The sequence below is a fragment of the Bubalus bubalis genome, chromosome 1 (genome assembly GCF_019923935.1).
Source record: "Bubalus bubalis isolate 160015118507 breed Murrah chromosome 1, NDDB_SH_1, whole genome shotgun sequence".
Lineage (NCBI taxonomy): Eukaryota > Metazoa > Chordata > Mammalia > Artiodactyla > Bovidae > Bubalus > Bubalus bubalis.
Window position 1 is genome coordinate 143,382,074 of NC_059157.1, and position 27,008 is coordinate 143,409,081.

Sequence of the window (27,008 nt, forward strand, 5' to 3'; positions counted from 1 at the left end):
CAGTCCATGGGGTCGCAAAGAGTCGGACACGACTCAGCGACTTCACTTTCTTTCTAAGCTACTACAGTCTATATTTTAAAAATATATGGGGATGATTTGGAGCTGATAAGGATAAAGTAGGATAGAGTTTTATAAAAAAAAAAAAAAAATTGAACGAACACTGACAATATCTTTAACTCTAGCACATGGAAATCTTCCCAGGAATATTCTTTCCTACTTCTCCCCAGTCTTTGAATGAGTGAAAGTCTCACCCTTCCATTAAAAATTCCAGTCTGTCTTTCCTGCCTAAATCTCTGTAGCTCATATCATTCAAGCCTTGTAATTTAGTACTTAATGACTTATAGTCTTATACTATTTGTTGTTCTTCAGGTAGCTTAGTGTTGTCTCTCTAAATAGATTGCATGGGTCTTAAGAGCAGGGATAATGGTTTATATTAATGTTTCATCCCTTTTGGCTTCTAAGCCTTCTCTAGCAAAATATTTAGTAGGTTATTTTCAACCTGTGAATCGGAAGCCAAGAAACTAAAGAGAGGGGTGTGGGTTGGGGAGATATCGCAGAGTTAGTCTGAAACCCAGGAGTCCTTGTAAAATTGTCTGTATGCATATACATACATGTATGCAAAAACAAACTAGAAAAAGAATTTTAAATTAGATATAGACTTTCTAACTTGTAGTATGTTTGTAGTAGGATATTTGTGATACATTGTCACATGCCAAAAAAGGGAAATTATAATAATATATATACTTTTAGTTTGGTAAAAAACACACACACACTCATATATATGTGCTTCTAAAAAAATCTTGTGTGAGCAAAGAATACAATAAGAAAAAAGCCATAAGGGAGTGATTACTTCAGACTGGTGAAACACCTTTGTGTTGTGTTGTTTAGTTGGTAAAACAATATGAATTGCTTTTACAGTTTGAAAGACTTAAAAGAAAATGTTTGAAAACTTCAAAGGAAATATCAAATTTAAGTGGAGTGATAAATAAAATTACCAGGTTCTTTAAGAGGAAAGAAAATTACATTTAAACTCAGCTTCTTTGCCTGGATAGATGGAGAAGCACTGATACAGTAGGAAAAGCATTAGCTTAGAAGTTCTATCTTCCAGCCACAGGTCTACCACTTAGCACTAGGACCTTAGGCAAATTCTCTAATGTCTGCATCTTTTTTTCTCATTTTTACTGTTATAATTTTACTTATACCGTCTCATGGATTTGCATCATTTGTGACTTCATTAATTCAAGTAAAAGCTCCTTGCAAAGGATAATGTGTTATCCCTACCATGTTCCCTGTAATATCTGATATGGTTTGGTTCTTAGTTTTGAGAACCTGGCAATCTCTCTGGGAGCCTATGGAAATGGCAGCCAACAGACCCTTTTATCAGAAATTGTTGCAGCTCTCAGGAGAGTTCCTACTACCACAGAAAAGGGGCAAGGTCCCAAAGGGAGAGAAATAATGATTGTGAATATTATTGTATTTTTCATTGCTGCCTTTGGCGCTGATGCTGTTGTATTGCCTTTTTTTTTTCTAGGTTTGGTCTAGTGTTGAGGGAATTCCTGGTAAGCAGTTCATGAGAGCACTTTTATGTTTAAAGATCAACATCTTAGTCATTTTACACACAATAATAAAAAAAATTGGTCTGAATCTGTGAAGCAACTTCACCCTAATTTGTTACATGCTGCCAAACCAATTGAAAGCTCATGACCCACTAAATGAGGGCTCTGGAAATAGGAAACAAATTTTTCTGAAATCTTGTCATAATATCACCACTCTGAAATGTATGATCACTGGCTTTTCTGTTTTCAATCCAAGATAGCCTAAATTCTAACAGGCTTTGGGAAGCTTCCCATAATTTGGCCTTATCAAGTCTTATCCACTAATGCTTCTCAACTTTATGGCTCTTGGGATATCCTAATGAGTTTATTGAGCAACAGTTCATGAGAGGAACCAGAGGCAAGTGTTTGTTAGATGAGGGTGTGAAACCACCTCCTCTCAGCTGCAGGAGAGAAAGGCCAAGCGGAAGCTTAGTTCAGGTTGGGGTGAAGGGTGTTCCTTCATGGGCCTGAATTCTCTGATAAATCAGAGGAGGTCAGGTGACTGAATTCTCCGTATTCACCAAAGATCTTTGACTAGTGTTTTTGGTGTCTATTATTGCATAAGAAATCACCTCAAAATTTGTTGGGTGAAAACAATAGTAAACATTTCTTGTCCTCAAAATCTGTGGTTTAGATTTCAAGAGCTGTTTAGCTAACTGGGTGGTTCTGGCCCAAGGTCTTCTCAGGTTGCAGTTAAGATAGCAGCTATAGGCATCTAAAGATTTGATTGGCACTAAAAGATTCCTTTCACTTATTTTGGTTATTTTTCTCTGCTTCTATATGTTTCCATTTTGTTTCTTAAAGAAACGAACTGCTGCCTGAAAGACAGAAAATAAGATTAAAAAAATTATCATTTCTTTTCTGATGTAAAGATGTCTATGAAAAAAAATGAACCATAGAGGGCATTTATGTAGAAGGTAACAAGTATTTTATAGCGTTAGAACTCCATTTAATAATAGTTAATGAAAAATCACTGCAGATGGTGATTGCAGCTATGGAAATTAAAAGACGCTTATTCCTTGGGAGGAAAGTTATAACCAACCTAGATAGCATATTCAAAAGCAGAGACATTACTTTGCCAACAAAGGTCCGTCTAGTCAAGGCTATGGTTTTTCCAGTGGTCATGTATGGATGTGAGAGTTGGACTGTGAAGAAAGCTGAGTGCAAAGAATTGATGCTTTTAAACTGTGGTCTTCTATAGTCCCCTGGACTGCAAGGAGACCCAACCAGTCCATCCTAAAGGAGATCAGTCCTGGGTGTTTATTGGAAGGAATGATGCTGAGGCTGAAATTCCAATACTTTGGCCACCTCATGCGAAGAGTTGACTCATTGAAAAAGACTCTGATGCTGGGAGGGATTAGGGGCAGGAGGAGAAGGGGACAACAGAGGATGAGATGGCTGGATGGCATCACCAACTCGATGGACATGAGTTTGAGTGAACTCCGGAAGTTGGTGATGGACAGGGAGGTCTGGCGTGCTGCGATTCATGGGGTCTCAAAGAGTTGGACACAACTGAGCGATTGAACTGAATTGAACTGAGTGTTTATTAGGTGCTATGTTCTAGTCACTGAGCCAAGTGCTGTGCATGGATTATCATATTTAATCCTCTCAGTAGCTCTGTAAGATACTATCAGTATTCTCATTTACAGATGAGGAAACTGGTGATAAATAAACTTGGCATATGTCACTCACTTAGCACATGTTAAATCTATGGCATTGAAACATGTAAAATATCATGTATGAAATGAGTTGCCAGTCCAGGTTTGATGCACAATACTGGATGCTTGGGGCTGGTGCACTGGGACGACCCAGAGGGATGGTATGGGGAGGGAGGAGGAAGGAGGGTTCAGGATGGGGAACACATGTATACCTGTGGTGGATTCATTTTGATATTTGGCAAAACTAATACAATTATGTGAAGTTTAAAAATAAAAAAAAATAAAAAAAAAAAGCTCTGATTTCAATCTAGGCTATCCTCCTCTAGTGTCTGCTTTTAATCACTATTTCCCTCCTTGTGCATGTGGCATTATACTAAGTGATATATATGTGGGCTTCCCCAATGCTCAACTGGTAAAAATTCTGCCTACAATACAGGAGACACAGGAAATGCAGGTGTGATATATATATATATATATATATATATATATATATATATGATATATAAGTGATATATATATATACAAACACATCTCTCTATATATCTATCTCCATTATTTAATTATAATAACCTCCTATGATATAGGTGCCATTGTACTTAGTCACTAAGTCATGTCTGACTCTTTTTGACCCCATGGACTGTAGACCACCAGATTCCTCTGTCCATGGGATTTTCCAGGCAAGAATACTGGAGTGGGTTGCCATTTCTGTCTCGAATAGGTGCTATTAACATACTTTTAAGATATTAAGAGAGAAATTCAAGAAGTTTGAGCAAGTGTCTCAGTATCGCATAACTAGTAGACTCTGTCCAGGGTTCCAACACCTGCTGCTGCTGCTGCTAAGTCGCTTCAGTCGTGTCTGACTCTGTGCGACCCCATAGACGGCAGCCCACCAGGCTCCCCCATCCCTGGGATTCTCCAGGCAAGAACACTGGAGTGGGTTGCCATTTCCTTCTCCAATGCATGAAAGTGAAAAGTGAAAGTGAAGTCGCTCAGTCATGTCCAACTCCTAGCGACCCCATGGACTGCAGCCTACCAGGCTCCTCCGTCCATGAGATTTTCCAGGCAAGAGTACTGGAGTGGGGTGCCATTGCCTTCTCCGTTCCAACACCAGAGGACTACAACTTAGCAGAAAACTGGGGAGAGACTGGTTGCTCATGAGACCAGGTGATTTCATTCTTGCAGAGAGGAAACCTGTGGTCCACTGAGCCCTGAGAAGATCTTACTTCATTATAGGCAGCTAACCACATTCAGCCCATCACCTTCCCCTCTAAAGGCCGCAAGAGGTGGTGCATTTGTGAAAACAAATGATAAAACAAACAGATAATAGCACTGTCACCACATCCTAGGGATAATGATTTGACAGCTGGGCCATGTGAGGACATGAGACAGGACATCACCTGAACCATATTAAACAATATGGGAACAGAGAACAATTAGAGAAGTGTTGGTTTTTCATCCATAAGTTCTTTGACTGGAGGATACTTTATCTTAATTTTTTATCTTGTCATGGCTATGGAATAGTTTTCAAAACCTAAACCAGATTCAGCAAATTTGAATTTTACTGAAGGCTTAGATTCTGAAGTGAGTAAGTAATTGAAAATCAAGCATAATCAAAACTTCTCTTCCTCAGTCCTTAAACTATCCAGTGTTGATACAAGATCACCTTGGCTTTGGTTGAGCATCAAAGAGCGTGGTATATTTTCATTTAGGAGCTGCACAGTGTGAAAAAGAAATATCTCTAAACCTAAGAGTTGTACTCAATGCAACAAGATACTCAGAACAAAGGACATTTAAACACTGATTCTTACAGAGGGAATGGATGATTCATGTCTCCCTCTCGTGCTTTTTTCTGGATAAAGGATCATTCATTCCCATTCTCTCTCTGTCTCTGTTTTTCTTCTCCACCTCCATTTTCTCCTTCTTTCTGTTCACAATAGTTGAACATTAGTAACTCAAATGTGTATATGTTACATTACAACACCACTAGACTTCCCAAGATTAAAATTTAGCAAAATTTTAATGCTTTTAATGGTTTTCTTGAAATATTTCAGCATTGGTTCCCAAAGGAGCTATGTATAGGAAATAATAAACATTTATTATGATAATTTCTTTAGAGATAACAAAAACCACAGAATTAATACAAATGAACATGTTACATAGTAAAGGACTTCAGTTCAGTTCAGTTCAGTCACTCAGTCGTGTCCGACTCTTTGAGACCCCATGAATCGCAGCATGCCAGGCCTCCCTGTCTATCACCAACTCCCAGAGTTCACTCAGACTCACGTCCATCGAGTCAGTGATGCCATCCAGCCATCTCATCCTCTGTTGTCCCCTTCTCCTCCTGCCCCTAATCCCTCCCAGCATCAGAGTCTTTTCCAATGAGTCAACTCTTCCAGTGAGGTGGCCAAAGTACTGGAGTTTCAGCTTTAGCATCATTCCTTCCAAGGAAACCCAAGGGCTGATCTCCTTCAGAATGGACTGGTTGGATCTCCTTGCAGTCCAAGGGACTGTCAAGAGTCTTCTCCAATACCACAGTTCAAAAGCATCAATTCTTTGGCGTTCAGCTTTCTTCACAGTCCAACTCTCACATCCATACATGACCACTGGAAAAACCATAGCCTTGACTAGACAGACCTTTGTTGGCAAAGTAATGTCTCTACTTTTTAATATGCTATCTAGATTGGTCATAACTTTCCTTCCAAGGAGTAAGCGTCTTTTAATTTCATGGCTGCAGTCGCCATCTGCACTTAGTGAGTCATTTAAATTTGATTCATCCAACATCTTTTCTTTTGAGGACATAAGAGCTTTACTAACTCTTGTAAGAGCAGAAGTGAGAAGAATATTAAACTGTGTTAGATATAATATAATATTACACAGAATACATTTAAAAAAAAATCTGTAGTCATCTTAACCTTGCCATCCTAGGCTCATAACTTTGATTTTCTTCATCTTATGACAGGATCCATGTTTTATTTGTAAATTGATAGTCCAGATCACATGGGAAGAGAAATTATGTGCGAATCACAGTGCATTTTTTCTTTTCTTCTAAAGTATTCCTGTCCTTTCTGGCATTCTCTCTTCTGAGTTGTAGGCACTACTTTGGCAAGCCTAGATTTGCTTTCTAAGTCAAGAACTACATACCAAAACACAAATACCTTTGAGAATCTGCATCTTGGAAGTTGACTAATACTTAATTCTGGAGTTTATAGATAGGCTATATTAGGATTTTATTTGAAGTTGAAGGATTGACTCAACAAAATTTACAAAAGATATTTTTAAAGCCACACATGAAATCATGTCCATGTTTTCATAATGATACTGAGATTTTTATTGGGTATTTTAACCATTACTGGAATATTTTGACATTTTACTATTTGATATGTAGAAATATATGTGACACCCATTAAATGGATCATACGCCTCACACTTTTCTGGTTCTACAGAGTTTTTAACTTTCATTTTTAAAGTGTCTAATTATAGTCATTGACATAATAAAAGAGAATTTTAGGATTTCCAACATAGAGAAAAGATAAACATCTCACTACATCATTGGTCAGAACTTAGCATATTGATTGTTTTTCTATAATTCTGCAACTGGGACATCATAACTAGCTCCCACCATCAGAACATTGAAATAGGGCAGTAGTTCTGGGGAGAACTGCCTCACCATCGCCCTCCCCTCGTTTAGCACAGGCCTCTTGGGTCAGGAGTGAGCACTCTCAATAGATCACGAATGAATCCCAACCATTAGTGCTCTTTACAGAGAAGACTGTGCGGTCGCTTCAATGAAATGTTCTGTTCTACAGGATGATGAGTTAATTCATCTGGAACAACGTTAGTTCATCAAGGTTTGTGGTTTATCTAAAGATCAAATTCCTGTAATTTTGTATGCCATCTGATTTAATGTCTACTTAGTTTAGCGGTTAGACAGCCATCGGCAGGCACAGCATAGGAATCCAATATCAAAAACTGGAGAAAAGGCCAGTTTGATTCTTAAACCTTTAATTCAGACATTGGTGGACTGAGATTAAATGACTGCTTTTCTTTCTCCCAGGGAAGTACATATCTAGATAATGCCAAAGCTTATTAAGAAGAGCCTAAATAATGTAAAACATTACATGTTAATATGCCCATGGTAAAATCTATGCTTTCTAAGGGCTTTTAATGGAAGAGGATAAAAGGGGTGGGTTCATTCTAAAATGAAATGAAATTACACACATTCCTTTTGAAGGTTTTCATACCATTCTTGGAAGGTTCTCAAGTAAAATTATAACAGTTCACAGGCAAAGGATCGATTGATGAGAGTTTACTGATTACCTCATTTCTTTGAGAGGCTGATAGACCTTCCAAATGCTTTCAAGTTGAATGAAAAGTTGATGCTTGATTTTGTCTCTCTTTATCCATGGATATTTTTCAGTAACAGTTTTGATCAAGAGTGATAAGAGTCAACTGATGGAAAGGTATTTAGAGGAATACTTACCAGTTTTTAACTAGTTTCAGTTTTGCTGAAAGAAATCCATGTAATAAAAATATTTGTTTCAAAAACTGTTACCCTTAGGTGTTCCATGGAAGGGGAAAGGGGCTTTCATACGTGTTTAAATATCTTTACTGATGCTCCATTAAACAAGCCAAAATATGTTTCTTTACCGAAGGACTTCTTAGACATCTATTTCGGTTCAGTTCAGTCCCTCAGTTGTGTCTGACTCTCTGTGACCCCATGGACTGCAGCACGCCAGGCTTCCGTGTCCATCACCAACTCCTGGAGCTCACTCAAACTCATGTCCATCGCGTCCATCCAACCATCTCATCCTCTGTCATCCCCTTCTCCTCCCACCTTCAATCTTTCCTAGATCAGGGTCTTTTCAAATGAGTCAGTTAATTGCAACAGGTAGTCAAAGTATTAGAGTTTCAACTTCAGCATCAGTCCTTCCAATTAATATTCAGAACTGATTTCCTTTAGGATGGATTGGTTGGATCTCCTTACAGTCCAAGGGACTCTCAGGAGTCTTCTCTAACATGACAGTTCAAAAGCACCAATTCTTTGGTGCTCAGCTTTCTTTATAGTCCAACTCTCACATCCATATGTGACTAAGTTGGTGCAAAATTAATTGTGATTTTGCATTGTTGAACTTTGCTATTTGATACTGGAATGCATTCTTAAATAAATGTGGTTATGCTATACATTCTTTTAATGTGCATTTCTCACTTTTTTTTGTTAATGACATTACTTTCTATTTATTTTATATTTATTTTAGACTAGGGAAATGATGTTAGACAAAAAGCAAATTCAAGCGACTTTCTTATTCTAGTTCAAAATAGGTCATAAAGCGGTGGAGACAACTCACAACATCAATAATGCATTTGGCCCTGGAACTGCTAACGAACGTATAGTGCAGTGGTTGTTCAAGAAGTTTTGCAAAGAGACAAGAGCGTCAAAGATGAGGAGTGCAGTGGTGGGCCATTGGAAGTTGACAATGATCAATTGAAAGTAGTTATAGAAGCTGATCCTCTTACAACTACCCAAGAAATTGCCAAAGAACTCAAGGTGGCCCATTCTACAGCTGTTCAGCATTTGAAGGAAATTGGAAAGGTGAAAAAGCTCAATAAGTGGGTGCATCATGACAGAAAATCAAAAAAATTGTCGTTTTCAAGTATTGTCTTCTCTTAGTCTATTCAACAACAATAAACCATTTCTCAGTCAGATTGTGACCTGTGATGAAAAGTGGATTTTATATGACAACTGGAAACAACCAGCTTAGTGGTTGGTCTGAGAAGAAGCTCCAAAGTACTTCCCAAAGCCAAACTTACACCAAAAAAAGGCGATGGTTACTGTTTTGGTGGTCTGCTGTTGGTTTGATCCACTACAGCTTTCTGAATCCTGGTGAAACCATTACATCTGAGAAGTTTGCTCAGCACATTGATGAGATGCACTGAAAAATTCAATGCCTGCAGCCAGCATTGGTCAACAGAATGGGCCCAAATCTCCATGAAAAAACCCAATAGTATGTTCCACAAGCAACGCTTCAAAAGTTGAATGAATTGGGCTATGCAGTTTTGCCTCATTGGCCATATTCACTTGACCTCTTGCCAACCAGCTACCACTTCGTCAAGCATCTCAACAAATTTTTGCAGGGAAAACGTTTCCACAACCAGCATGAGAAAGAAAAATGCTTTCCAAGAGTTCCTTGAATCCTGAAGCACAAATTTTTATGCTACAGGAATAAACAAACTTATTTCTTATTGGCAAAAATGTGTTGATTTGAATAGTTCCTATTTTAGTTAATAAAGATGTGTTTGAGCCTAGTTATTATGATTTAAAATCCACAGTCCAAAGCCGCAATTATGTTTGCACCAACCTAATAGACTTTTACAGCACTTACCAATTTGACATTCATTGTGAGGCTCCAAGAGGGAGCCTCTTAGAGTTCATTGGTATTGCATAGAATAAGCCTCTTTGACTCAGCTGACCGGCAAACACATTTTCAGGGAATACCTGGTAACAAGTCATGATGAGAAAATGCTGGTGTGAAGCATGTTTTATGCCATCAAACAGCTTTGTAAGTAGATCAGCAGATGACAGAAATATCCCAAATGACTCTCAATATGAAGACTGACTAGTGAATGATTTTCATAATGAATACTGTAAGAACTTCAAGAAAGGGGGCCTGGAGGGCTATGTATGAGCTCAATAAATAGAACTCTGACTTCTCCTTGATCTATTTTTTAATTTCAATATTTGTGAGTGTCAGAGATAAGTAAAATGAAGTAAAATAAATGAACACAGTTATATGAGCTTCCACTCATCTCCCTGGTTGTTAACTAGAGTTCAAAATTTGAGTAGAGGGAAGAACCAGACAATGGGCCCGGAAAGATAAACTTGGCATCCACTTATAGAGAATTTTCTAGCAAATTAGGAACACTTAGAGCTGCAGTCCATGGGGTTGCGAAGAGTCAGACATGACTGAGCAACTTCACTTTCACTTGTCTCTTTCATGCATTGGGGAAGGAAATGGCAACCCACTCCAGTATTCTTGCCTGGAGAATCCCAGGGATGGGGGAGCCTGATGGGCTGCCGTCTATGGGGTTGCACAGAGTTGGACATGACTGAAGCGACTTAGCAGCAGCAGCAGCAGAGTTTTTATTAGTGTGGTTTTTCTTTTTTTTTACCTTTTTTTTTAGGTAAAGCAAAACATTGTCATAACTCTGTTACTCAAGAAGACTAAGATTTGGTATAAAGATGCCACACAATTCAGGCCTAAAAAGATAAGGTTCTCCATCAAGGCAGTGCCCAGTGGGAAGGTGAGGGCCCTAGAGAAACAATTTAAGAGTCAATGGCTGCTCACTGGGGATAAGAAAAAGGGAGGCATGGCAGATATTGTCCAGGCTTGGTACCTATATAAATGGCCAACTTGAATAATTGGTACAGAAACATCAACATGGGTGGGTGGGGGGAGCAACAAAGTGCTACTCCTGGGAAACAGCAGTGATGGAAATGTCTATCTCTAGTTTCCCTAAAAGGGAATTACCAGTGTATCAATTGATTCCCATGGGGGAACAGTGGAAAACAGTCCAGTTTTCATAGATATTAAATATAACAATGCCTGATACACTTGGCTGTCCTTGCAGCACAGTTCAAAGGTAGTTTAGCCTGTTCTGCAAAGATGGTACTCAAGATGTGAATATGAAAGAAACTTGATTCTACCCTTAAGAATCTAACTATGCCATGATCAGTTGTGTCCGACTCTCTGCCACCCTATACACGGTAGCCCACCAGGCTCCTCTGTCCATAGGATTTTCCAGGCAAGAGTACTGGAGGGGGTTGCCATTTTCTACTCCAGTGGATCTTCCCACTCTGCCACCCTATACACGGTAGCCCACCAGGCTCCTCTGTCCATAGGATTTTCCAGGCAAGAGTACTGGAGGGGGTTGCCATTTTCTACTCCAGTGGATCTTCCCAACTCAGAGATTAAACCTGCGTCTCCTGAGTCTCTTGCATTACAGGAAGATTCTTTACCTGCTGAGCTATAGAAAAAACAAGAGAGTTCCAGAAAAACATCTACTTCTTTATTGACCATGCCAAAGACTTTGACTGTATGGATCACAACAAACTGTAGAAAATTCTTCAAGAGATAGGAATACCAGACCACCTTACCAGCCTCCTGAGAAATCTGTATGCAGGTCAAGAAGCAACAGTTATAACTGGACATGCAACAATGGACTGGTTCCAAATTGGGAAAGGAGTATGTCAAGGCTGTATATTGTCACCCTGCTTATTTAGCTTATATGCAGAGTACATCATGTGAAATGCTGGACTGGAGGAAGCACAAACTGGAATCAAGATTGCTGGGAGAAATAGCAATAACCTCAGATATGCAGATGACACCACCCTTATGTTAGAAAGTAAAGAGGAACTAAAGAGACTCTTGATGAAAGTGAAAGAGAGTGAAAACCCTGGCTTAAAACTCAACATTCAAAAAACAAATTCATGGCTTCCTGTCCCATCTCTTCATGGAAAATAGATGGGGAAACAATGGAAACAGTGACAGACTCTACTTTCTTGGGCTTCAAAATCACTGCAGATGGTGATTGCAGCCATGAAATTGAGAGACGCTTGCTCCTTGGAGGAAAAGCTATGACCAACCTAGACAGCATATTAAAAAGCAGAGACATTACTTTGCCAACAAAAGTCCATCTAGTCAAAGGTATGATTTTTCCAGTGGTCATGTATGGATGTGAGGGTTGGACTATAAAGAAAACTGAGCGCCGAAGAATTGATGCTTTTGAACTGTGGTGTTGGAGAAGACTCCTGAGCGTCCCTTGGACTGCAAGGAGATCCAACCAGTCCATCCTAAAGGAAATCAGTCCTGAATATTCCCTGGAAGGACTGATGCTGAAGCTGAAACTCCAAAACTTTGGCCACATGATGTGAAGAACTAACTCATTTGAAAAGATCCTGATGCTGGGAAAGATTGAGGGCAGGAGCAGAAGGGGATGACAGAGAATGAGATGGTTGGATGGCATCACTCATTTGATGGACATGAGTTTGATGGACAGGGAAGCCTGGGGTGCTGCAGTCCATGGGGTCACAAAGCGTCAGACAGGGTTGAATGACTGAACTGAACTGAAGTATCTTACAATGACCCTTTAAGGAGGATCACTGATGATTTTAATAATGGATACAAAAGAGCATTACAGATACAACTGTTAAGTAAAGTCTAACTGGCTATCAACCAGAAGAGAAGCACAGATACGTTTGTGTGTGTATGTGTGTGTGTGTGTTCAGTCGCTCAGTCATGTCTGACTCTGTGTGGCCTCATGGACTGTAGCCCGCCAGGATCCTATGTCCATGGAGTTTTCCAAGCAAGAATACTGGAATGGGTTGCCAGTTCCTCCTTCAAGGGATCTTCCCAACCCAGGGATTGATCCCAAGTCTCTTGGGTCTCCTGAATTGGCAGGTGGATTCTTTACCACTACTATCACCTGGAAAGCCCTGAGAAGCACAGATAATTAGGGATAAAAGATAAAAAGGTCAAACCTGGTTGTTAGGGATTGGTGGGCACAGAGGTGACTTTGAAGTATAGATAACATTTCATCCAAGATAATGAAGGTAACATAAATTATAGTCTAAGGAACATTAATGATTATAATTACAATTATATTAGTAATACCAGTAATAATAACAGCTATTTCTCATTGATCATATGCTATGTGCCATGCATGACTTTAAGTAATTTATATATATTACCCCATTTCATTTTCAAAAAATAGAATGAGTTTATACTGAATTGTGAGGCAACTGAAACCCACTGAAAAATTTTGAGCAGAGGAATGAGTAATAGCTGATGCTTGGAAAAATTAACAATGTTGAGCATAAACTGATGGGTGGGTGAGTGATGGTCAGAATGGGAAGTCATTGTCATAATTCGGACTAGGAAGTAACAAGCATCCACGCTAAGCATCCAAACTACATAGGAATGAAAATCAAGGACCCGATACATTTTGTCAACAAACAGCTACTGAATATCTACTGCATGTCTGGCATTATGTTAGTTCAGTTCAATTTGGTCGCTTAGTCGTGTCCTACTCTTTGAGACCCCATGTACTGCAGCACTCCAGGCCTCCCTGTCCATCACCAACTCCTGGAGCTTACTCAAACTCTTGTCCATCGTGTTGGTGGTACCATCCAACCATCTCATCCTCCGTTGTCCCCTACTCCTCCTGCCTTCAATCTTTCCCACCATCAGGGTCTTTTCCCATGAGTTGCTTCTTTGCATCAGGTGGCCAAACTATTGGAGTTTCAGCTTCAGCATCAGTCCTTCCAGTGAATATTCAGGACTGATTTCCTTTAGGATGGACTGGTTGGATCTCCTTGCAGTCCAAGGGACTCTCAAGAGTCTTCTCCAACACCACAATTCTTTGGCGTTCAGCTTTCTTTATAGTCCAACTCTCACATCCATACATGACTACTGGAAAAATCATAGCTTTGACTAGAGGGACCTTTACTGGCAAAGTAATGTCTCTGCTTTTTATTATGCTGTCTAGGTTGGTCATAACTTTTCTTCCAAGGAGCAAGCATCTTTTAATTTCATGGCTGCAGTCACCATCTACAGTGATTTTGGAACCTCAAAAAATAAAGCCTGTCACTATTTCCATTGTTTCCCCATCTATTTGCCATGAAGTGATGGGACTCTATGCCCTGATCTTAGTTTTCTGAATGTTGAGTTTTAAGTCAGCTTTTTCACTCTTCTCTTTCACTTTCATCAAGAGGCTCTTTAGTTCTTCTTCACTTTCTGCCATAAGGGTGGTGTCATCTGTATATCTGAGGTTCTTGATATTTCTCCTGGCAATCTTGATGATATTATGTTAGAGGCAGAGGCATTATGTTAGGCTCTGGGCAACAGAGACAAATAAGAGAAACACAATTCTTGCCCTCCTGGCACTTAAAGTTCCCCAATAGGACACCGTAGAGAATACATTCCCCGGCCTAAATAACAAATACTGACTGAAAAATAGTCTTGGTGTGTGTATGTGTGTGTGCGTGCACGCACATACCTGGCCTTCTACCACAGTTTTTAGAGCTCTTGGATCTCAATGATATTTCACCTCTGTCTCTGAATTCTCCTTCTTACTGATTGGCAGAGAACACAGTGGGTGGGACAGAGGAAACCCAGCTGCAAGCCAGACAGAGACGGACATCTTTGGGGGTAGCACAGCTTGAGAGAAAAGAAACATTTTTCTTAAAATTCTTCTCTCCATAGGTCAGGGTAAGGATTAGGGCAACTGACATTGGAATGGAAGAAAGAGGATAGAAAAATACTTACAGTTTTCTGTTCCTTAAAGTATAGCCAGACCATCTTCCTCATTGTATGTGGATGTAAATCTAGTCTAACCCATTACACAAACATGAAAACTGTGAAACTCAGTGTTTTGACCTGTTCCCATGAACTCAGAGCAGCTCGCACTCATATTACCCAATTTATTTTCCCAACATTCTTAGTAGGCTGATATTATGAAACTTTCATAGAAACCAACTCAAAGGTTAAGTGACTTGCCCAAAGACACACAGCTAGGAGAAGAAATGGGAGCAGAGAAAGGACTTCCAGCTCACTTTTCCCACAGTATTAAGAGTCTAAAAGCACTCTGAATGGTGTTTCTAGAGCCTCAGGAAAGAAGCTGACCCTGGATTTATTACATAATGTGCTAAATGCTATCTTGAAAGATTGACTTAATTTAAATTGATAAAATAATAAAACATGAATGCCTAATGGTTGAGGTTAATCCCCAAAGCCTTAATTTAGTACCTTAATTCTTTGGTCTAAAGTTAGGAGGAATGAGGGATTTGGCTTTTTGAGACTAATTATAATCAAGATGGTAATTTTTGTTCAGTGATCTAAAAATGCTTATTATCTGAACAACCAGATTGATGTGTTATGTTTTACTATGAATATTTATTTCTCAGTTTTATGAATATATTTACTCATCATTTTTTTCTTGAATGTATCTTTTAATGTATATGCCTCATTGCATTAAAGGGCTCAACTTTGGGGGAATAAGAAAGAGAATAATAATGATATTGTGTCTCTTTTTCTCTATCAAAATTTTACTTCAACATACTTTATGAAAGTTTTTATTTTATCACAGTGTTTTCATTTAAACTTGGTATAAATTTTTTGTTGTTGTTGTGCTTTTGCCACAAAATAACCACTCAGCATAATAGCTTAGGACTGAAATACATCAAAACAGCGCAACAAAAAATATTTAAAAATGGCAACCTTAATTGGAGTTTCAGAAATAAATCTCTGAGTGTAATAATTTATTCCCTAGAGCTGTTGTCTCAGCAAAGTATTTCATCTTAGTTTCTAAAGAGCTGCTAGTCATTACTAAATATATTTAAAGTTGAAGCCAAAGAAAAGATCACATTTATTCTGGCCCAACTATATTTATGAGACACTCAATGGTTAAGAGCATCATCTGCATTTTTAAAAGATCAAATAGGCTATTATGTTTGTGTAGTTAATTAATGAAAAGGGAAGTAGGTAATGATTCACTCTGAAAACTTTTCTATCACAGTATCTGGGATCCCATGCTGGAAGGACAATAACGGGGTGCTAATTCTGAACGCACACAGGGCCGTCTGACAAAGACATGGAGATTTGTAGGAAATCAACCCTCCAGCAGTCCTGGCAAGCCAGACTGACCCTAGCAAATGAAAATAATCAAAAGTAATTAGAAGCGTGCTGGACTACTCCTCAGAGAGCCGGGCGGGAAAGTAAACATGCCTGAATCCTTGAGCCACTGCAAAGGCCCATGTCTGAGCTGTTAGGTGCCCTGACCTTGTCCACATAAAGATGTGATTTATGAAGTGCAGGGCACAGCAGCAGGGCTTCTGTCTTCTCCTGGAGAACCAAATTACTGAGGTGGAGATTAACATGCTTTCAGTCGGGCCCATTTCCAGACCAAGGGAAATTTTTTATTTACATTTTTTTTACCTTTAATTTCCTCTTTTCTTTTCTTTCTTTCCTTTTTTAAAAAACAGTTCCCCTACCCGTATAGATTAAAAAGAAAAAAATCAGACAAAGTTCATCAAAAGGAACCAGAAATCTCTCTCCTGAGCAGTGGTGATAATGTATGTTGGTGATCCGACATTCAGACATTCAGAGCTCTTTTTGTTTGTAAACTCTTACTGTGCACCACTCTTTTGCTGGGTTGACCTACCCACCATCACAGAATCCACTTTCAGATTTAGGGAGTCAAGCTTGTGGACTACTCTGATAAAAACGTATAAATTAAAATTAAACAAAATATTCTCTTTGATTCCACGGCTTTCCAATCTAGTTTGTCTTGTCTAAACATGATGTTTCATTACAAGGTTTACCTATTAAATGAAAAGATTTGACAGAAAAAAATTGTCGGTGGTCAAGAATTTGGGGCAAGGAAAGAGGAGAGGCAAATTGGAGCTTCTGTATTGGGAGAAATATTTATATGTAAATCGGTGGGAAGTCTCTTGGGTCCTAAAGATGCACTTGTATTTTTTTTCTTATCTTTGTCTCAGTTAAGTTAGGTAAGATTTTACAAAATCCTATTCTGACATGGAAAAGGAAGCATTGATTTTCTTTTTAAACACACATCAATATCCATACAGGAAGCTAATTTAATTAGCAAGCAGTTATTGTTCAGCCAAATGTCAATTTCTCAGATTATTTCATGCTTCTTGATGTGAACTGTATGCAGCAGGATTTAACAGGATTTCCATGAATGAAACTGCACTTGAGCAATGTAAAAATGCACTTGTATGTTCTTGAAAAGCTTAAAAAAGAAAAAAAAAAAGAAAGAAAGAAAAAAGAAAAAAAACAGTGTTAAAACAAAAATGTCAGGCTTGGAGTTCTGTGTATATTTAGCCTCCTCAAGAAAGCCAAAACTGCAGAATTAAGGGAACTCTACTTAGGCTGAGGTTATAAAGTGCCTTCCTCTATAAACTAAAAACATAATGTCAGGGTGAATGGGAACATACTTTATTAACTTTATGGTATTGAAAACTGCCAGCAAGTTGTCTTGTTTTTAAATATTGTCCTCTGCAGAGTGTTACAGGGCTGTTTGTCCACAGGAAGCCTATTAAAAGTGGACAGTGCAGTCATTTCATCTGGCTTTGGCTGGACTGCTTTTCTTTCCTTTAATGATGTGCTGGAATGTACCATGCCCATAGGGTCTCCATTAGCAGAACTTTTACTTCTGGGACAACCATGAAGTTTAAGGCTTAAAAGAGGCATCAGCTTACAGTCTTGTGGGAATCACTTGAATACTGGAGCACTAACTTCTTACTGCTTTAACTAATATATTGACTTATTTTAAATAAACAGTTATACAATGAAGGCAGAGCCAGTGGCCTTATTGGAAATCTTTGAGTCTTTTCAAGATTCTGCAGTCCACGCAGATAGGGGGAGGAAGGAAGGGGCATGAGGAGGGTTTATGCCCTTTTCAGACCGAGAAGAAAACACACTAACCTCTCCCACCCCAACCCTTCCATCAGCCAAATGTGGATCTTTGCAGCTCCCAGAAATCTGTCAAGTCACACTCCAACCTCCTATCTTCCAATGCCTTTTTCCTAGTAAACAACAATTAACAGAACAGGGCAGAAAAATCAATCGGTCTTTTTGGGAAAATGTTCTGAAAATATGGTTCTTTTTTTAAAAGCATTGCCGACAAGTCACTCTATGTGTGACAAATCACTCCCTGCTTTTAAGCTGTACATTTGTTGTATGTTCTCTTCTGTCCCCTTAATATTTAGATCATCTGTGCTGATACATGTTTGCAAATTAAAGCTGGTTTGAGATTATAGTAAAACCATTATTTTTAATAGCCCATTTCAAGGGCAACGCTAAACACTGCAGAACCGGCATGTTACTGATTACTGCTGAGCAGACAGCAGCTTTTGCAGATTAATTTGTAACTGGGAACTACTGTAAACAGATTTCACCAGAAATCCCAAGGAATAAAGGAAATTGGTGGTGGTATTTGTCTCCTTATATTTATTTATTGTTTTAGAAACCTCCTGATGGAGAGCGAGTTAACGCGGAAGAAAAGCAAGCCCCCCTGCAAAAACCTTTTCCTCCCGGCCCTCCGGCTCCTCTCTCTCCATGTCACTTCTGATCAGGAGAGGCAGGTCGGGGGTCTTCTCCTAAAGGGTTATTACTGAAATAGCCAGAGGCTCCTTCCATGATAATTAAGGCTCTTCTAGCTACTCTCACATTTCAGAACCCCATTTTTAAACTTCAAGTTGGGTCGTCAGGAAAAAGCGAGGTGATTGCCTTTCCGTGAAGGTATTATAATCAAAGAGGGGAGGGGTGGGTGGGGGAAGGAGAGAGAGAAGTAAAATTGAGGTTTGATGTTTGCCCAGGCCTTTCAGTCTTTCTCACAAGTTATTCAGTGGCGAACAAGACTGATGATGATATTAATAAAATAATAATGATGAGGCTAAATAATCGCCTCTCTAGATCAATCTTTCAAGGAGAGAAAGTGTTAACTCTTTTGGCTTTGTCTGGGGAAGCGAATTTGATGCACAGAAATAGCCTTAGCTCAAGCTGGTGTCTGCCGGTCTGGGCTGCAGGGTGCACCGGTACAGGCTTGAGGCTCCGGAAGGCATGGGATCGCGCGCGAGGCGGAGGGCAGAGCCCAGCTGCCCGCGCCCGGCGGTCGGCAGCCGGTTCACCTGGGTGGCTGGAGGCCGCAGATGCCGCAACTTAATCCGGGTCACAACGCCATCTACCGGCTTGATGACACATCTGCAAGTACCCAGACCTTGAAAGTCGCCCCGCCTCCCCCACCCGAACCCAATATAAGGGGAAAAACTCGGAGGCCCTTTCCACGAAATCCTAATTTAGCCAGGAGCTGCCACTGATTCCATACGAACTTTTGTTTATCCACCATTATTTCCTCCTTTTCAGAGCAGCTTTGTAAAGGGCAAGGGGGCGGGGGCCAGAGGCTAGGGCGGGGGACTGGGGCGTTGAGCTCTCTCAGACCCCCTGATCAGGCCGCACTGTCTGAAGCAATCGGTTCCCCCAGATTACGTGTATTTAATACACAATGCATCATAAAACAAATCCCTCATCCTGACAGGAAGAAAATAGAACAGCTCATAGCTCGAGCCGGTCCAATTTATGGCTAAATTAAAAAAAAAAAAAAAAAAAAAAGGCTCCTACAATGGGCAAGTTGAGGAAGGGCAGGAAATCAATGGCAGCAAACCGGGAGCTCTTAAAGGTTCTCAAGCGCCGAACTCTATGGGAATATCTGACCGGGTTTTAGGTTATTTACAAAGGATTTTTCCTGTCCTACCTACCACTGCTGTGCGATTTTCCCTCAAACAATGGCCATTATCTGAAATAACAGTTCAATGTCACAGATAACAGGCCACCGAAACGAATTAGTCACCACCTCTTGTCATTTTCTCCCCCTCCCCACATCCCTCCCTTTTGTTACTATTTTTGTTTTTAAATCAGCATTTTGGGGAAATATAGATCGACTAGATTTACATGTCTATTTGCACTTAGAGAAAACAAAAAGGGACTTGTACCGTCTCTCCGTGTGCAGATGAAGTGGAACATAAATGCGCTTTCCATCCTCTCTTCACCCCGCCCCCTCAAGTGTCCCTTTACTCGCTTACTTTGCTTAACTTTCCATTGTTGAGCTAAGTTGGATTTTGCCCATTTGTTTTTATGAATGGAGTTTGTGATTTTAAAAAGCGTTTATTTTCATTTAACCGGTGGATTTCACTAAAATGTCTAAGCTTGGCTAAAGTAAATCCATAGACACTTTTATTTTGCCATGCATTCCCTATAGTCTTTCTTCCAGTGTTGTTTCTGGAATGTGTTGATAAAAACAGAACATATATATTAGAAAATCATTAATCACCGGGTATTAGTTGTCCCCTCAAAAACATTCATGAGGTTAAAAGTTAAAAAATAATCTGAGTTATCAAAATTCCTTAATTCCACTTTGGGGCGTTCATGATGTTTTAGTTAATGTATTAAAGAATATGACAAAAACTCACGAAGCAATTGTCAACCTCTCTCGGCCCATAATAGGCTATCTGGGGAGGTTATATGCAAATAATGTTTCGGATTTTTAAAGTCCTTATAAGAAAAATATGATTTAAAAAGTAGCATGTTCTTCTGCTGACCTGTAATGGAGAGAATAGAGTACGAATTTCAATGATAATAATAAATACTTAGCAAAAAACTGGAACCGTCTTTTCCAACTTTTTAGGCTACTGTTTCCTGAGAATTTCTAAACGAATGATATTTAGCATGAGCCACAGTCTTTTTACTCTAAATCTCTTCACCCCCTCCAGCGCCCCACCCCCATTCTCGGAGCACACACCCTCACACCCCGAAAGCACTTTTCCACCCCATCACTCCCATCCCCCAATACACACACACACACACGCACACGCACACACACTTGTGCTTTCAGGACACCTAAACAGAGGATATTTCCCTGGGGAAAGAAATCCTGCCTGGCGAGATCTCCCCATTGGTTGTTTACCCAGAGAAATCTACATGTTTAAGGGGGATGGTGCATCCGTAATCAGTCTGACCCTATAGGACTGAGTCTTAGCGACCTTTTTGTGACCTCTCCCGCCAGAGGAGGCTGCTGTCACTTTAAAAATTTACTGAAAGAGGAGCCCGTCTGGCTTCCGATCACTCTGGGGCGGCGGGAGATAGCTCCCTTTCTCCCTCTCCCCGGGTTCTTTCTGGATGGCCGAGCAGATCCTCTTTAAAGAGACAGTTCATGAAATAGAAACCCGGCGGCTGAGCTAGGAGTTGCGAAAGGGGACGATCCCGTGAGGGTCTACGACCAGGAAAGGCGCAGCGGAGGATCAGAAAGGGGGCTAGAGCTCCCCTCGCCTCCCCAGGCCCCCCACCTTTTCAAACTCTCCTCCTCCTGCCGGTATCTCCCCCCCCCCACCCCCACCCCCCTTTGGACCGGGAGAGAGAAGTGGAAGAAGTTTTAGTGGGTTTCAGATAACTTTCATTACACATCGGGCTGATAAGAGCAAGAGAAAGTGAGAAAAGAGGGAGGTGATGTGAACCAGAAGGAATAGCTCGGAGCTCATTTAGGAAGGGGGAAAAAAGCCAAAACACACCAAACCCGGGTCACCCAGACAAGCGGAGACTTCATTTCTGGTCTTAAAAATACACTGTTGGCGGACAATAAATCTGAAACGCGTGGTCCTGGCGAACAGATCCTAGAGACGGACAAAGTTATCAAAGACCATTCGGAAATCGAGACTCGAGGCTTTTTTTTTTTTTTTTTTTTTTAACATCTCGAAATGTGGCTCGGGATCGTATGAAAGGATTTTCGTGCAGGAAAGCTGGGGGCTGCTGATTATTTTGTTTGTTTTAATTCTTCTGTGATTGCCTTTTATTGCTGAGTTGAGGCCATAGAAATCTTAAGGTAAGAGAACTAAAAAAAAAAAAGTCTTGGCGATATGCATAGTTTGTTACTTGGGACAGTTTCCTGCCTTGGCACCCCTTCTCCGGGGCGCCCCCCGCCCCCCAGCCTTCTTTTCCTACTTGCCCGCTGTCTCGCGGAGCCCTGTGCTTATCTACGTTGCCCGGACTGCCGATTTCCTTGTTCCTCCTGTGCAACGGTGCGGTCTGGACGCGTCTCCGGGGTGGGTCGTCCGGCCTTCGGTGGGTCTCTGTGCCGGCTGTCGGCCCTCCTTTCCTCGCGCTCTTCTCCTCTTTCCCCTCCCTCCGTGTGTCTGTCCGTCGGTATCAGGGACGCAGAAGGTGGGGTTGCCAAAATCTGAATTCCTGGCACCGGCCACGCGACTTTGGAGCCGCTTTCGGCCGAGTTCCACCTTGCCAAGTAACAGCTTTGCTGTCCAACATCGTGTGCTGCTTCGCGAGAAAGTCACATTCGGACCCTTTGGCTAGGTTATGGGGATTTTTTTTTTCTTTCGCTGTTGGTTTTTTGAAAGGGCCTTTCTCTAAAGTCCACCTAAAGGGAATTCTTTTTTTTTTTTTTTTTTTTTTTAAGCTATCTTTGGAACTTGACAGCTTTTAAAAACACAGGAGTGTGTTAGATGAAATGACGGAAGATATGTTGTTACTTTATTTTATTCAAGATTTCCGAGACGATTAAGACATTTGGGAGACAAATGCAGTTCTGTTAGCAAATCAAAAGCGAATAATTCACCCGGGGTCGGGGGCGGGGTGGGGTGGGGTGGGGGTTTCTGGAGAAAGTTAAGCTTTTGTCTTGGGGCAAGAATACAGGGAGTAAGAAAGTTAACATGTTGGTGAAATATTTGAATAATCATATTACATATATGTAAAAAGACATTCTTTGGAAATGAACCTGTTTTTAAATTAATTTCACTGTTGACAGTGGCAATGGCAATAATGTTAACACGGAGTAAAATTACACCTAGTATTTTTATGTGTAGTATATGCAATACTTAACTCTCTGCCCTTGCAAAAAGGTAATGCTGGAAAGCTAGGGGGATAGATGATTTTTGACTTTGAAATTAACAAGTTTTCCACGTCTTTCTGCAAATATGAAATGGAACTGGTGTTGCATTTCACTGACTTCACCCTATTTCCTTCATTAAATATTTCTCTAGTGTGTCAGTAGAACTGCTTTTTTTCCCCTCCTGCTAGTGGAGAAAATAAACAACAAAGATCAACCAGAAATCAAACAAACCAAAAAACAAAACAACAATCCCAACCTTTTACTGTTTTAAAGTGTGTATTGCTGTTGTTATTTGTAATACTTCCAGACATCTGAGGAGAGGGTGAATCTCAAGTTGCCATTTAAGCTGCTCAGCATTGAGAGTTGAAGAAAACAGCTTCAAGTTTGTAATTTTATCAATGAGAAATTGTTCAAATCTGTTCTCACTAGAGAGGCTATTTAATAAAGACTTTTTGTTGTTCTTAGTGTGAAAGGTGTCCTTGAAAAAGACTTGATGTGTGTGGGTGTGTATGTGTGTGTGTAGCAATTATTACTCCTATCTTATGTTTCAATTTTTCTTTTTAAAATTGTGGGACTACTTATTGCCCTTTAATTGCCTCATGGCCAAAGGCATATTCATAATGCCTCTTGACTAGAGCCCTCAGAACACTGGGCTTCTTGAAGTTTGTGGTGAGTTAACCATTTGAATCTGTAACTGAGTGATTACCTGAATTCTGTGCAAAATTGCTTTGGGTCTATACACTCCAGAGTTTAGTTTTAACTTTTACAGGTATAGATAGATACAGCAGAGTTCTGAGGGGGAGGGGGTTATTTAATTCATCAATTAATGTTCTGGACTATATTGTTTAGTCTTTGATAGGAAACGTCCTCAAGTTTGGGTTAACTGATTGACATTAACATTACCAGACTTTCTAGTTATTCACCATTAGGTCAACAACTCTGCAGCTTTTAATATTGGTGTTTAACAACATTGCTCCTAGTGAATCTGAATAGCCTCCTTTAAGTAGACACAACTTTAAAAACGGACATTTTCCATTTCAGTTTTAGTTTAATAGGTATCCTGAGTAGTGATTAATGTTTAACATAGGTCAAATGTAAAATCTCATGAAAAATAACAATAAATAACCATATATAATGATGGCAATTTATTAAAAAATTTTTATATATTGTTTACTTGTTCACAAGCCAGTTTTGATATTTAACTTACAAAACATTAAACTGAAATATGCATTGGCATAGGGTACCTAAAACTTTAGGTTGACATATTTTTCACGAGTGTTTACCAATTATTTATTTTCATTTGTTTTTCTTTGGTCAGTAGCATCAATGAGACGAATCTTACTCTCTTCTTCAGATAAGGGTGTGATTTGTTTCATGGTAGTGCAATACAAACTAAAAAGGAATTTGACAATATTTAGATTAAAGTTTTTAAATTGCATTAATTTAAAGTGCAAAAATGTGAAGGTATATGCTTACAAGGGAAGAGTATCTTAACATAAAATATTGACTTCTACAGTTTAGAAATATTATGTTAATATATGGTGTTCAGTATTTTTTTTTTTAAATCACATTGGACAAAATAGCACTCTTTTATGCAAAATAAGGAATCTGACATTTTTGAAACCAATTGATCAGTTTTTGTAGTAATTTACAATTTCTTTGTTCCTTTAAAAGCAGTACCGCTGCCACTTCTAAGATAACTTACTATTATTCCTTCTGTATTAATATGCATGATGTCTGACTTCTTTTCTCATAAGGATTCGAAGTAGGAAACATACATTTGAATAAAATATTTTCAAGCAATTAATTATTCTAATGAATGAACTGATATAGAAATTGATTGTTCTCATCTTCTTTCTAGATCTTAGATGAGTTTTGCAATGTGAAGTTCTGCATAGATGCTAGTCAACCAGATGTAGGAAGCTGGCTCAAGTACATCAGGTTCGCTGGCTGTTATGATCAGCACAACCTCGTTGCATGCCAGATAAATGATCAGGTATGTTGTAAAGATTTTCTTGTCTTTCTTGGAGAGCACTAAAGTATCAGTGAAGCCTGAAGAATAAAAATAACAGTGAGTTGCAGTAGACCCTTGTGGCCTGTTTTTTGATATGGTGAAAGGTAATGCCCAAATATAAGATGCAGAATAAAGTAATTTTCAGTATTACTTTCTTTCAGTACTTCTTTTTTAGGTAGTTTCTTCACTTTGTGCTACTAAAACTTCAGAAATGCTCTATCTAGTCTTCTGTGTATGACTGAATGATTTAAAAACTGAATACTACTTATTAATAGTAGTTTTTCTTTGCCTTCATAATAAGGAGTCATTCATAGAAAGTACTGAACTAATCAAGAACACTGACTTTTTGCAGAAATTGCAAGTAATACAGTTGAAATATATAGATTTTATTTTAAATAGTAGGTAGATATAGATGTATGATCTATGTGTACGGTTATCTGATTATGCATTTGGTTTGCTTAATTATACACAAGAAACACTGAGATTAATCAAATACATTTTCTGTTGTTGTTGATGTGAATAGTTTAAAAGTATCACTGCTGGAAATTGCTTTATAGAAGCTCATGTAGTGAGGCTAACTTTAATAACAATAACTATGAAACAAGATCATGAAAATATCATGAAACATATTCTGCACTCAATAAAGTGAGGTTATGAATCTTGTAACTTATTATGATAATACCTAAAACAACAAGAAGTTCAACCTGTTAATTTGTGTTTTATAAACATCATTGGGTTAGAATATAATTATACTATCATCATTTATTTCTTTTAAACCAATGGTTACCTAAATCAAATATGTTTCAAAGATCATATTAAATTGGTTGCTTGGCAAATCTACTAAAAAATCACCACCAAGAAAAAGAAAAGTTTAAATTAGATGTTTCCAACTGAAAGCTGGTAAGTAATGCTAGCATCATATGGTCTATGACTCTATTTCAATCATTGTTATGAGATTATTCTTTGGCATTTTACCAGCTACCAGATAATTTTTACTGACTAACCTGTATAAGAGGTAGTAAATTATAAAATTCACTTTAAATGGGAATCATTTAAAAATCTTCAACATATATCAAAAGTAATAAACCAATCAATTGTTTTTTTTCCTTTGCCGTAAGAAAACAAGAGGCATTACTGGAACAAAGTAGATTATTATTAAATTAGCTATTGCTTATGAACAGAAAATATCCCATCTATCATATGAGTTACTGTCACCATCAACAACAAACATTTTTTGAGCGCTGACTATTTTGTCGATGTGGGAAATACATAGGTATTATAAATGGGTGAGTTGTGCATGTGATGTTTCTTTAAAAAGTAACTTGAATACCTCAAAAGGCAGTTTTAAGATGAAATAATGTAATTATATCATAATAGTTATTTGGTATTCATATTTACTGACAATAAGAGCTATTATTTCCTTAAACAGAACTGTTGTAGGACTGGTGAAAAGATGGTTGAAGAATGAGACTTGTGGACAATGTATTTTTTTCATTTAATATTTATGTCTAAAGTATTTTTATAAATATGCTTTTGTCCTTGGGAATTGTGATTACATTAGAAAGGGAAACTATTTTGTTATTCATAAGTATGAATTAGTTTGCTTATTAGAGTAGGCATTTATAATTTTCATATGGTTACTTTTGAGGTTCACATTGTAAAATGCATTGCTTTCAAAAGAAAATATGCTGGTCTCATATCTTAATGAATAACATGTTTATGTATTTTAACTGAAGAACCAGGGAAACTAGCTAATCAGGAAAATCATAAAAGACCAATATTAGACATATACTATTATTTCTGTAAGTTCTCATTTTAAACTTATATATTATGCTGGCAGAAATCTAAGATGGTAACAGAGTGCATATCAAATAACATAGTTGTGAAATTGACATTATATGGTCAAGTAAGTTCACCCATAAACAAGAGAGGAAAGTCAAAGTAAAAGTCAGATTTGTGTGGTAGGCATATATGCATACAATCATACTTAACACAGTTTACAAAAGACAGCAGACACCAAAATAGTGTATGCATATATTATAAACATACTCATCTTTAAATATATATGTATCTTTTCTAAAAGTCATTTAAGACTGGTAATTCCAGTCAGCTTTGAAATGTGAATGTTGGACTATATACAGTGATAAAAAAGCTGACTAAAGAGATTCTCTAGGTCTATTTTTTCACTCTTTTCTGTGAGGAATAGGAGCTGCCAAATGGTGGATAAGCATAACTCATCACTTAATGAACGCGCCCATTGTGTGAGATATT

At 38.8% G+C, this 27,008-nt stretch overlaps 1 protein-coding gene across 9 annotated transcripts in view; it reads left to right on the forward strand.

Annotated features, from left to right (window-relative positions):
* MECOM (MDS1 and EVI1 complex locus) overlaps positions 1-27,008 on the forward strand; it is a 636,593-nt gene that overhangs the window by 546,344 nt on the left and 63,241 nt on the right. For 6 of the 9 annotated variants that reach the window (XM_025285956.3, XM_025285723.3, XM_025285825.3 and 3 more), the window contains exon 3: positions 24,585-24,719. In XM_025285956.3, the coding sequence (XP_025141741.2) occupies positions 24,585-24,719 (135 nt within the window). Of the gene's footprint in view, positions 1-20,923; positions 21,704-21,779; positions 21,943-24,584; positions 24,720-27,008 lie in introns of those variants that run through there. The other 3 variants (XM_006070320.4, XM_006070321.3, XM_006070315.3) reach the window with 3 other exon arrangements.